This window comes from Macaca thibetana, chromosome 16 (assembly GCF_024542745.1).
Source record: "Macaca thibetana thibetana isolate TM-01 chromosome 16, ASM2454274v1, whole genome shotgun sequence".
Taxonomy (NCBI): domain Eukaryota; kingdom Metazoa; phylum Chordata; class Mammalia; order Primates; family Cercopithecidae; genus Macaca; species Macaca thibetana.
The window spans coordinates 57,584,583-57,597,137 of record NC_065593.1 but is presented as its reverse complement, the minus strand read 5'-3'; the positions used below and the strand labels follow the sequence as shown (position 1 = coordinate 57,597,137).

Here is a 12,555-nt window from a genome sequence, read left to right as displayed (position 1 = left end):
ATTCGGACAACATGTTTTGTTGTAAATTAAAAACGCGAGGAGGCAGTGCCCCTAAGAATCCTGAGCCCAAAGGAGAGCCATAGAGTGCAGGTGGGAGGGTCAGGAAGACAGAGCGGGACGCGGCTGTGTGGAAGACAGAGAGAAACGCACCACAGTCGTGATGCCGGAACTGAAGCACACGGGAACAGAAGCCAGCCACACAACCCCATTCCTTCCTAAGGCAGAAGGGAAGCTGCATCAATCCCAAGAACACTTACAATAGCGTTTGTGGGGAGGGGCTGGCGGAACCAGACTCAGACAAGCCAAGTCTAAAAAGTATACGAAAATAGGCCGGGCATGGTGACTCACACCTGCAATCTCAGCACTTTGGGAGGCTGAGGCAGGAGGATCGCTTGAGTCCAGGAATTTGAGATCAGCCTGGGCAACACAGGGAGACACCATCTCTACTAAAATTTTTTTTTTTTTTTTTTTTTTTTTTTTTTGAGGCAGTCTCATTCCCTCACCCAGACTGGAAAGAGGTGGTGCAATCTCAGCTCCCTGCAACCTCCACCTCCCAGGTTCAAGCGATTCTCATGCCTCAGCCCCCCAGGTAGCTGGGATTACAGGCATGCACCACCAGGCCCAGCGAATTTTTGTATTTTTAGTAGAGGCAGGGTTTCACCATGTTGGCCAGGCTGGTCTTGAACTCCTGACCTCAACTGATCCATCTGCCTCGGCCTCCCAAAGTGCTGAGATTACAGGCGTGAGCCACTGCCTCCAGCCCTCTCTCTACTAAATTTAAAAAGAAAGAAAAAAGAAAAAACAAATACATGCAAATAACCAAGAAAATTCTGAGAGAGAAGGGTAAAGAGGAGATCCTAGATCAGCTAGACAGGTAAAAGGACCAGGAAGTGACACTGATTCCGACCCGATGGAACTGCCTGTGAACAGACTGATTGCGGCTGAACGAACCGTCCGGATACAGCCCCAAATGCACATGGAACATTTAGCATCATAACAAAGGCGGGAGTCCAAATACGCAGGAAGCATGAGCAATGGAAAACTGGGAGCCATTGCCATTGGGGGTTAATAAGAAGGGATTCTGGCTGGGAGCGGTGGCTCACTCCTGTAATCCCAGCACTCTGGGAGTCCGAGGCGGGCAGATCACAAGGTCAGGAGTTTGAGACCAGCCAGGCCAACATGGTGAAACCCCATCTCTACTAAAAATACAAAATTAGCCTGGAGCGGTGGCGGGTGCCACTACTCGGGAGGCTGAGGCAGGAGAATCACTTGAACCCGGGAGGCGGAGGTTGCAGTGAGCTGAGATCACACCATTGCACTCCAGCCTGGGCAACAAGAGCAAAACTCTGTCTCAAAGGAAAAAAAAAAAAACAAAAAAAACCCAGAAAAGATAAAAAACAAGGACATTAAATTACACAAAAATAAAAAATATGAACATAAAAAAACACCACACGAAACATTTAAAAATATGAAGAACTGGGAGAAAACATTTGCACTGCTATCACCAAAAAGGCCGAATTTCTCTCACATACAACGAGCTGCTACAAATCAGTAAGACAGATGACAATCTAATATACAGAGGAGCAGAGAACTGAAGAACAGGAAAAGGAAGTAACTCCTAAACACACACGAAGAGGCACGACCTCCTAACAGAGGCGCTGATTCCAACCCTGCCTGCCACCGGCAAAAGCTCCGTGTGGCTCCACGACTCTCAGACGCTGCTGCTGGGGGCAGCCTCCGGGTGGGCAGTGGAGGCTGAGGCGATGGTGTCCACCACACGTGGTGTGCAGGCAGCCTCGACTAAGCAAGCCGGGGCACTTACACGTGTATTTTCACACACTGCAGCCTGTAAGGTTTCTATTCTAACAGTATCTGTGATGGCAAAGGACTGGAAATAGCCTACAATGCGCATGAAGGAGAGAATGCTTAAATGAATGCGGCACGTCCTCATGATGGAAGACAGAAGCTGCAAGGTAAGAAGGGGACGCCCTCCACGCAGGCACACAGGACGGACGCGTACTCCCGCCCCAACGCATCGCACGTCCCACCACTCTAGCTGCTTCGAAGCAGCATCCGTCTCTCTCCACCCTTCTTCCCACGTCATGGACCCATGCAGTCCCCACAAGGTGCACCCTTCAAATAGACCTTCCTGAAAACATCCTGAGACCATTCGCAGGAGCTGGCACTGTGACCTGCTGAGTTTACCAGGCCTATGACTTAGGTGCACAGCAGAGTCTCAGGGGGATGATGTCTGTGCAGCAAAGCAGGATGAGGACAAGGATGCGGCGTGACGCTTGTCTGGCCCCCGAGGCTGAGCATCACTGGGGTTGGCCTGGCTCTTCCCCGGGAGCCGGGCTGTCTAAAGTGTACCAACGCCTGCGCGTCTCACCTAGAACGTAGACGTTCCATTCTATGTCAGCACGCACCCGGGTGTACAGTGCTGCGCTAGGAGGTGGCATGGTTTCTGCCCTTCAGGGCTTTGCACCATAACCTGGGAAACACTCAGGTGCCAAATGAGAGGTAAGGAGACTCCGTGCATTACTCAACCAAAGTGCAGGGATTTCAGGGTGTGGGAGGCATGCAGGGTGCTGACTCTCCACATGCCCCTTGGAGAGGGTGGCCCCCACCAGCTGCCAGCTGTGGGCAGCTCCTGGGGAGGGCAGTCTCCTACCTGGAGTTGAGTCACCCTGGGAGGTGAGGCCAGAAGGGCTGGATCCCAGGTCTAGCAACCTCCAAGTGTCCTGGAGGGCGCCACTGGCAAGGGAGGAGGAGCTGTGGGATTGGCGGCCATGCTCCTCAGGGCGCTTGGGAGCCTGGGGTGGCTTTGGGGACCTGCCTTCTTTCTGCCGAGGTGATTTACAGGTCACCGTGTGGATGCTGCGTTGTGTCTAGAAAAGACATCATCGTCTTGAAAGCCACCCTCTCCAACCCAGAGGAAGCCACAGGACTCCCCCAGCCACTCCCCTGGAAGCAGTAAGGAGACAGTGGGCCTGGCTCAAAGGCCCAGGCAGATGCTCCCAGGACCACCCAGGAGAGGCAGCTGCAGACAGGGGTGCATCTGGGGAGTGAGTCTCAGCGCTGGGAACGCCGAGTGTGAGCAGGGCCTGGATCTCAGTGCTCATCTCAACAAACGACAAAACACGTCTAGGGCAGAGGCTGCCCCGTTTCGATGGGGAATGAGCTGAAATGCAGGGCAGATACCCTGAGGGGCACAGCAACGAACGGCCAGCGTGGGCCCCGTGTGCTTTAGGGGTCCTGGGGCCCTCCCAACACCTTTACCGCCCTTGTGGGACCACCCAGCAAACGCTCTGCAGCTCACCCTGCCATTGCGAGCAGCCCCTGGCCATGGCACAAAGGCAGGTGCAGAGCGAAGGCCCCGCCGAGAGGCCCAGAGGGCCCAGACCCCAGCTTCCCTGCCGGCCACACCCCACGCAGCCGCACCGGCACAGGCACTGCCACTCTCACCTTCGGGCCTCGCAGGGCATCAAATCTGCTGCCCACCTGTGCTGGGCGGGGCCGGTGCTTTCCCAAGGGTCCCAAAGGACACTCCTCCTCGGCACTCTTGGCGTCCTGCCGTGGGGATTTACACGAGAGGACTCTGGTATTCACATTCACTGATGGTGTGTGTCCGTGAGTCTTCCCACAAGATTGGGAAGGAATGCCTCCCCACATTTCTGGTATTAAAGACTCACATCATTTGGTGACAGCCTAGACTGAAGGGACCTGTTTCCCAGACAGGATGAATGGAGCAGGCTTCCCCAATCATTCATTCCCAGGAGCCTCCTCTGCAAGGCCAGGGCAGCCTGTGCATGGCCTGCCTGGGGTGAGAGCCCCCTGGCCCAAGATGGGCACAAGTGGCCCCCAGTGATACCGCCTGGCTGATTCTGCTGCTTCTTTTTGTTTTGAGATGGAGTCTCACTCTGTCACCCAGACTAGAGTGCAGTGGCGCGATCTCAGCTCACTGCAACCTCCACCTCCTGGGTTCAAGCGATTCTCCTGCCTCAGCCTCCCAAATAGCTGGGATGACAGGCGCCTGCCACCACGTTTGGCTAGTTTTTGTATTTTTAGTAAAGATGGGGTTTCACCATGTTGGTCAGGCTGGTCTTGAACTCCTGACCTCAGGTGATCTGCCCGTCTCAGCCTCCCAAAGTGCTGGGATCACTGATGTGAGCCACCATGCCCGGCCACTTATTTTCTGGGGGTAAGGGGGGTGGAGAGACAGAGTCTCACTCTGTCACCCAGGCTGGAGTGCAATGGCACCATCTCGGCTCACTGTAGCCTCTGCCTCCCGGGTTCAAGTGATTCTCCTGGCCCAGCTTCCTGAGTAGCTGGGATTACGGGCACCTGCCACCACGCCTGGCTAATTTTTTGTATTTTTGGTAGAGATGAGGGTTTGTCATGTTGCCCAGGCTGGTCTCGAACTCCTGACCTCATGTGATCCATCTGTCTTGGCCTCCCAAAGTGCTGGGATTACAGGTGTGAGCCACTGGGCCCAAACATCGGCCACATTTTTTTAAAAGAAAAATAAATTTAGGCCAGGTGTGTTAGCTCATGCCTGTAATCCCAGCACTTTGGGAGGCCGAGACAGGTGGATTACTTGAAGTCAGGAGTTCGAGACCAGCTTGGTCAATACGGCAAAACCTCGTCTCTACAAAAATACAAAAATTAACTGTGTGTGGTGGTGTGTGCCTGTAGTCCCAGCTGCTCAGAAGGCTGAGGCAGGAGAATCACTTGAACCTGGGAGGCAGAGGTTGCAGTGAGCTGAGATGGTGCCATTGCACTCCAGCCTGGGTGACAGAGTGAGACTCCATCTCATAATGAATAAATAAATAAAATAAATACAGGCCGGGCCTGGTAGCTCATGCCTGTAATCCCAGCATTTGGGAGGCAGAGGTGGGCAAATTGCTTCAGTACAGGAGTTTGAGACCAGCCTGAGTGACACAGTGAAACCCTGTCTCTATTAAAAGAAAAAAAAAAAGCCAGGCGTGGTGGTGTGCGCCTGTAGTCCCAGCTACTCGGGAGGCTGAGGTGGAAAGATCACTTGAGCCTGGGAGATGGAAATTGCAATGAGCCGACATTGTGCCACTGCACTCCAGCCTGGGCGACAGAGCAAGACCCTGTCTCAAATATAAATAAATAAATTTTAAAAAGAAATAAAAAAGGAAACAAAAAGGGTCTTGGCTCCATAGAGGTTTCTTTTCTCAGTTTTAAGAGTTATTTCTCGGCCGGGCGCGGTGGCTCAAGCCTGTCATCCCAGCACTTTGGGAGGCTGAGGCGGGAGGGTCACCTGAGTTCAGGAATTCTAGGCCAGCCTAGGCAACATGGCGAAAACCTATCTCTATAAAAAATACAAAAATTAAGGCCGGGTGTGGGGGCGGGCGCCTGTAATCCCAGCTACTTGGGAGGCTGAGGCAGGAGAATTGCTTGAACTTGGGAGGCAGAGGTTGCAGTGAGCCCAAATTGTGCCACTACACTCCAGCCTTGGGTGACAGAGCGAGACTCCGTCTCAAAAAAAAAAAAAAAGAAAGGACAGCCAAGAAAATTTTGTAAAGGAACAGAAAGAAATAAGGTCAAGCTTGCTCTAAGAGAGATTAAAATATGTCACAAAGCCACAGTATTTAAAGCAGTATAGCACCATTTCAGGAACAGACAACTCATTGGAACTGGGTAGAAAACCCCAAAATCGATGCAGAAGCTGAACTTCTCAAGGCTGCAGCATCAGACAGATCCATAGTCTACAAGACACTGACGGATTTTTCAAAAAGACACAGAAAGGCGGAGGGAGTGTCTGGGTGAAAGGATAAAAACACAAGAGCCAGATGCAGCAGGAATTCTGGGCTCTGAGGTTACGGAAAACCAGCAAGGAACACACAGAAATCACCCACAGAAGAAGAACTACAAATGGCCAATAAATAGATTAAAAGCATTTAATGCCACCAAGGACATAAGAAACGTCTGTCTTTGTTTTTTTGGTAGAGACAGCGTCTCACTGTGTTGCTCTGGCTGGTCTTGATCTCCTGGGCTCAGCTAGTCCTCTCACCTCAGCCTTCTGAGTCTGGGGTTACGAGGTGTGCGCCACCACACATGGGTAATTTATTTTTATTTTTATTTTTCTGTAGAGACAGTCTTGCTGTTTTGTGTTTTTCTTGAGACGGAGTCTTGCCCTGTCATCCAGGCTGGAGTGCAGTGGTACGATCTCGGCTCATTGCAGCCTCTCCCTCCCGGGTTCAGGCGATTCTCCTGCCTCAGCCTCCTGAGTAGCTGGGATTACAGGCGCCCGCCACCACGCCCGGCTAATTTTTGTATTTTTAGTAGAAATGGGGTTTCACCATGTTGGTCAGGCTGGTCTCAAACTCTTGACCTCATGATCCACCCACCTCAGCCTCCCAAAGTGCTGGGATTATGGGCATGAGCCACCCCACCCAGCCATCTTGCTATCTTTTAAAAGATACGAGTTGTGGCTGGGTGCACTGACTCATGCCCATAATCCCAGTACTTTGAGAGGCCGTGGTGGGCAGATTGCTTGAGCCCAGGAGTTCAAGACCAGCTTGGGTAACATGGCAAAACTCCATTTCTACAAAAAAAAAAAAAAAAAAAAATTAGCCATTAGGGATAGTGGCGCACACCTGTGGTCCCAGCTACTTGGGAGGCTGAGGTGGGAGGATCATTTGAGCCTAGGAAGTCGAGGCTGCAGTGAGCTGTGATGGCAGCACAGCACTCTAGCCTGGGTGACAGAGCCACATCCTGTCTCAAAAAAAAAAAAAAAGATAGAAGTTTTTGGTTTTTTTTTTCACTTATCATACTGGTAAAGATTTAAAAAATAGTACCCAGATATGTAAAGTTATAGTAAAACATATACATGATACAATTTATAATTAAAAAATGAAAAAAACGGGGGCTGGGTGTGGTGGCTCACACCTGTAATCCCAGCACTTTGGGAGGCAGAGGCAGGTAGATCACCTGAGGTCAGGGGTTTGAAACCAGCCTGGCCAACATGGTAAAACCCCATCTCTACTAAAAATACAAAAATTAGCCATGCATGGTAGCATGCGCCTGTAATCCCAGCTACTCGGGAGGCTGAGGCAGGAGAATTGCTGGACCCCGGGAGGGGGAGATTGCAGTGAGCCGAGATTGCACCATTGCACTCCAGCCTGGGCAACAGAGCAAGACTCCGACTCAAAAAACAAACAAACAAACCAACCCCCCAAAACAAAGCCCAGCAGAAAACACACTGAAATGTTACTGGTAACTATGTCTGGATGCTGAAAATTGGAGGCCTTTTATATTGTGTTTATCGTAATTTGAAGTTTCTGTAATGAAAACACAACACAATTAGGGAAATATTTTTTAAAATGCATGTCTTAGATGAAAGAGTGTTACCTGAGCTGTAAAATGGGGCTGCACCTGTCCCAAAGGTGGGCTGCGATCCAAAGGCCTCCTGGGCTCCTCGCCTGGCTTCCGGGCCTCGGGGGCAGGAGGGAGGGTATGGTGCGGCGGCCGCCCTGGGAATGGGATGGGGACAGGGTTTGTTGTCTGTACATCACTTCTGGATTCCTCTTGTGCTGAGTGCACTCAGAAAGAACAGCATGTTCTTTTTCGAAACCAAAGTAACTTCCATTTCACAGAGAACTTAGGGAGGGGCGGACAACAGTGAACTGTGACACACAGCATTTCGGCAGAGCTCTTGCACACACAATGCCACGCCCCTGCCACATACAGCCCTTGCTGTCCTCACAGCGGGGGCAGCAAGCACATTTGTGAAGAGAAGCACAGAGATAGCCTTTCTGTGGCAGGCACAAGTAAGAAGCAAAAGCTTGCCAGGTGCGGTGGCTCACGTCTGTAATCCCAGCATTTTGGGAGGCTGAGGTGGGTTGATCACCTGAGGCCAGGAGTTTGAGATCAGCCTGGCCAACACGGTGAAACCCTGTCTCTACTAAAAATACAAAAATTAGCTGGGCGTGGTGGGCTGGGCTGGACTGTGTCTCCCAGGCTGGAGTGCAGTGGCGTGATCTCGGCTCACTGCAAGCTCTGCCTCCCGGGTTCACGCCATTCTCCCGCCTCAGCCTCCCAAGTAGCTGAGACTACAGGCGCCCGCCACCACGCCCGGCTAGTTTTTTGTATTTTTAGTAGAGACGGGGTTTCACCATGTTAGCCAGGATAGTCTCGATCTCCTGACCTCGTGATCCACCCGCCTCGGCCTCCCAAAGTGCTGGGATTACAGGCTTGAGCCACCGTGCCCGGCCATTCTTTTTTTTTTTTTTTTTTGAGACAGAGTCTGGCTCTGTCGCCCAGGCTGGAGTGCAGTGGCGCGATCTCGGCTCACTGCAAGCTCCGCCCCCCGGGTTCACGCCATTCTCCTGCCTCAGCCTCCTGAGTAGCTGGGACTACAGGCGCCCGCCACCATGCCCGGGTAACTTTTTGTATTTTTTTAGTAGAGACGGGGTTTCACCGTGTTAGCCAGGGTGGTTTCAATCTCCTGACCTCGTGATCCGCCCGCCTCAGCCTCCCAAAGTGCTGGAATTACAGGCGTGAGCCACCGCGCCCAGCCAAAATAAAATTTTTTTAAATAAAAAAATAAAGTTTTTAAAAATATGCAATAAGAGTATTCTTAATAAAAAACCGGACAGAAAATAGCAAGTGCTGGTGCAGATGTGGAGAAATCAGAACCTTCTGTGCATAGCTGGTGGGCATGGGAGGCAGTTTGGTGGCTCCTTACCAGGTTAGACACAGAATGACCACACGACCCAGCAAGGCCACCTCTAGGGAGGCACCCAAGGGAACTGAATGTTCACAGCAGCATTATTCCCAACAGCCCAAAGGCGGAAACCATCCAAATGTCCATCGAACTGACAAATGCCTACAGCGGCCTGTCCCCCACCAAGGAGCTCTTCCCACGGAAAGGAATGAAGTGCGGATGCCCCAGCACGAGGGACTCTGAAACATGACACAGAGGGAAAGAAACCAGGCACGAAAGGACACATCCTGTAGGATCCCGCTGAAGCGAAACGTCCAGAACAGGGAAAGGCATGGAGGCAGAAAGTGGGTGCTGGGCCGGGGACAGGAAGTGACTGCGAATGGGTGTGGGGTTTCCTCTGAGGTGATGAAGGCATTCTGGAACAAATGATGATGCTCGCACAACATTCTTAATGTGCTTAATGCACTGAACTGTATACTTTGTATACTTTATAAGCTTTCAACCCTACATTTTATGTGTATATTACCGAAGTTTAAAAAAATAAAAAAAGGGCTGGACGCGGTGGCTCACACCTGTAATCCCAGTACTTTGGGAGGCTGAGGCGGGCGGATCACGAGGTCAGGAGATCGAGGCCATCCTGGCTAACTCGGTGAAACCCCGTCTCTACTAAAAATACAAAAAATTAGTCAGGTGTAGTGGTGGGCGCCTGTAGTCCCAGCTACTCGGGAGGCTGAGGCAGGAGAATGGCGTGAACCCGGGAAGCGGAGCTTGCAGTGAGCTGAGATCGCGCCACTGCACTCCAGCCCAGGCGACAGAGCGAGACTCCGTCTCAAAAAATAAATAAATAAAATAAAATAAATAAATAAAAAAAGAAAGCTAGTTTGGGTTTTTGAGACAGGGTCTGGCTCTGTCATCCAGGCTGGAGTGCAGTGGTGTGATCTTAGCTCACTGCAACCTCTGCTTCCCAGGTTCAAGCAATTCTCCTGCCTCAGCCTCTTCAGTAGCTGGGATTACAGGCACCTGCCACCATGCCCGGCTAATTTTTGTATTTTTATTTATTTTTATTTATTTATTTTATCCTTTTTTTTTTTTTTTTTTTGAGATGGAGTCTCGCTCTGTCGCCCAGGCTGGAGTGCAGTGGCACAATCTCAGCTCACTGCAAGCTCCGCCTCCCGGGTTCACACCATTCTCCTGCCTCAGCCTCCTGAGTAGCTGGGACTACAGGCGCCCGCCCCTGCGCCCGGCTAATTTTTTCTATTTTTAGTAGAGACGGGGTTTCACCGTGTTAGCCAGGATGGTCCCGATCTCCTGACCTTGTGATCCGCCCGCCTCGGCCTCCCAAAGTGCTGGGATTACAGGCGTGAGCCACCGCGCCCGGCCAGTTTTTGTATTTTTAGTAGACAAGGGGTTTCACCGTGCTGGTCAGGCTGGTCTTGAACTCCTGCAGGCCTCAAATGATCCGCCCGCCTCAGCCTCCCGAAGTGCTGGGATTACCAGCGTGAGCCACCATATCTGGCCTTCCTTCATTTACTATTTATTGACTTCCCCTAAAATATAAAGGGTTATAATCTGTTCAGACAGCAAAGGTGCAGGGAAATTTTCCATACTTTTCGTTGACTATGTCTTGGTGGTTTAAGAAAACAAAGCTTCCCACACTTAGGAGAGAGCTAAGTTTCTCTATGACTGTTCTCTCCCATGTTTAAGCATTTTGTCACTTTCACGTGGGTAGCTAAATATTATTTCTCAGGTACCCATGAGTCTTAATGTTCAAATCTCCTGACATCTTTTTATTTTTTTTTCTTCTCAAAATTGAATTCTAAATGTCAAATAAAATAAAGCTTTTAGGAAACTTTTTTTTTTTGAGATGGAGTCTCACTCTGTCGCCAGGCTGGAGTGCAGTGGTGCAATCTCGGCTCACTGCAACCTCCCTGGTTCAATTGATTCTCCTGCCTCAGCCTCCCAGATAGCTGGGATTACAGGCACCCGCCACCACGCCTGGCTAATTTTTGTATTTTTAGTAGAGAGGGGGGTTTCACCATGTTGGCCAGGATGGTCTTCATCTCTTGACCTCGTGATCCACATCCAGCTGCCTCGGCCTCCCAAAGTGCTGGGATTACAGGCGTGAGCCACCACGCCCGGCCCCAGGAGAACCTTTATATTTAAAATGATCTATGTGATGTCCCAGAAGTTCCCCGGAAAATCACAAAATTTTTTTCTTATAAAAAGAGAGGTATTTGAAATAATTAGGTACAAGGTGGGGTGTGGTGGCACGCGCCTGTGGGTCCCAGCTACTCGGGAGCCTGAGGCAGGAGGATCTCGTGAGCCCAGGAGGTCGAGGTTGCAGTGAGCTGTGATCACACCACTGCCCTCTAGCCTGCATGACAGAGGTCTCTAAAAAAAAAAAAAAAAAAAAAAAAAAAAAGAAAGAAAGAAAGAAAGAAAGAAAGAAAAAAGTAAAAAGAAAAAAGATGTTGGCCGGGCGCGGTGGCTCAAGCCTGTAATCCTAGCACTTTGGGAGGCTGAGACGGGCGGATCACGAGGTCAGGAGATCGAGACCATCCTGGCTAAAACGGTGAAACCCCGTCTCTACTAAAAAATACAAAAAAAAACTAGCCAGGTGAGGCGGCGGGCGCCTGTAGTCCCAGCTACTCGGGAGGCTGAGGCAGGAGAATGGCCTGAACCCGGGAGGCGGAGCTTGCAGTGAGCTGAGATCCGGCCACTGCACTCCAGCCTGGGGGACAGAGCAAGACTCCATCTCAAAAAAAAAAAAAGAAAAAAGATGTTAAGGAAATGATTAGTTTCTTTGATGTGTTAGGATTGATAAGTACCAGGTGAAGTACTGCTGAGTCGGGAGAAATGTGTGGCCGGCCCTGGGCGTGTGTGTCAGGTAACTCGTTGGGTGCCCTGGGCGTGTGCCAGGTAACGCGTTGGGCTGAAGCACTGAGAACTGTGCACGGTGCCGCACAGAGACGTCCCGGCTGCCCACGGCGCTTCTCTTCACCAGAGTCCCGAGGCCATTTGCCTGATGCTGTCAGCCGGCAGCAGTCCGGAGCAACTGGGCATAAACCCCGTCACTGTTGTTACGTTAACTGGGGAGTCACCTCACTGGAACGTGAGCTGTGCGTCTCCAATGCCAGTAGTTTGCAGCAGGGCGACCGTCACTCACTCTGGGGCTGTGTTACCAGGCAGACAGCCACCGCCTGCCCCACACTTTTTGCCCCTCCACTGGATATTCTTGCTAGAGTCATGGAATAGTCAGCTTCACAATTATCTGTAAATAATTTCCTCTGTAAACATCTTGCTCATCCATTTTTTAGAGATTAGATGTTCTGTTTCGGGCATCTTTGAAAACAGCGTCAACGTCTTAGATTAACTTTGTCTAGAACTCTTTTTTGGACTCTGTTTCCAGATGTCCACAGGACAATCAAATGTTACTTCTCAGTTGCATTATTCTTGCTATGAGCAGACCTTTCACTTTTGAAAAGTGGAAGTGGTAAATTCACCATGGCCATGTGCAGTCTTTTGTCATCCACAGTTTATTTATTTATTTATTTTTAGAAGAACTCTCAAAGGCGACTCCTGACGCAGGCTGGAGTGCAGTGGGGCAATCTCAGGTCACTGCAACCTCCGCATCCTGGGTTCAAGCAATTCTCGTGCCTCAGCCTCCCATGTAGCTGGGATTACAGGCGCCCGCCACCACACCCAGCTAATTTTTGTATTTTTAGTAGAGACGGTGCTTTGCCATGTTGACCAGCAACTCCTGACCCCAGGTGATCCACCTGCCTCAGCCCCAAAGTGCTGGGATTACAGGCGTGAGCCACCGCGCCCGGCCCCATCCATGGTTTTTGTGTTACTCTGAT

General features: G+C 50.9%; 1 protein-coding gene and 1 long non-coding RNA gene across 8 annotated transcripts in view; one reads left to right on the top strand and one right to left on the bottom strand.

Moving 5' to 3' along the window:
* CCDC57 (coiled-coil domain containing 57) overlaps positions 1 to 12,555 on the bottom strand; it is a 118,337-nt gene that overhangs the window by 19,651 nt on the left and 86,131 nt on the right. For 5 of the 7 annotated variants that reach the window (XM_050763971.1, XM_050763972.1, XM_050763975.1 and 2 more), the window contains 3 exons: positions 7,381 to 7,502; positions 3,466 to 3,570; positions 1,483 to 2,888 (listed from right to left, as the gene is read on the bottom strand). In XM_050763971.1, the coding sequence (XP_050619928.1) occupies positions 2,472 to 2,888; positions 3,466 to 3,570; positions 7,381 to 7,502 (644 nt within the window). In that variant the 3' untranslated portion in view covers positions 1,483 to 2,471. Of the gene's footprint in view, positions 1 to 1,482; positions 2,889 to 3,465; positions 3,571 to 7,380; positions 7,503 to 12,555 lie in introns of those variants that run through there. The other 2 variants (XR_007720302.1, XM_050763973.1) reach the window with 1 other exon arrangement.
* Positions 1 to 12,555, top strand: part of LOC126939083 (uncharacterized) — a 100,414-nt gene that overhangs the window by 51,246 nt on the left and 36,613 nt on the right. The gene's annotated exons all lie outside the window — the stretch shown is intronic.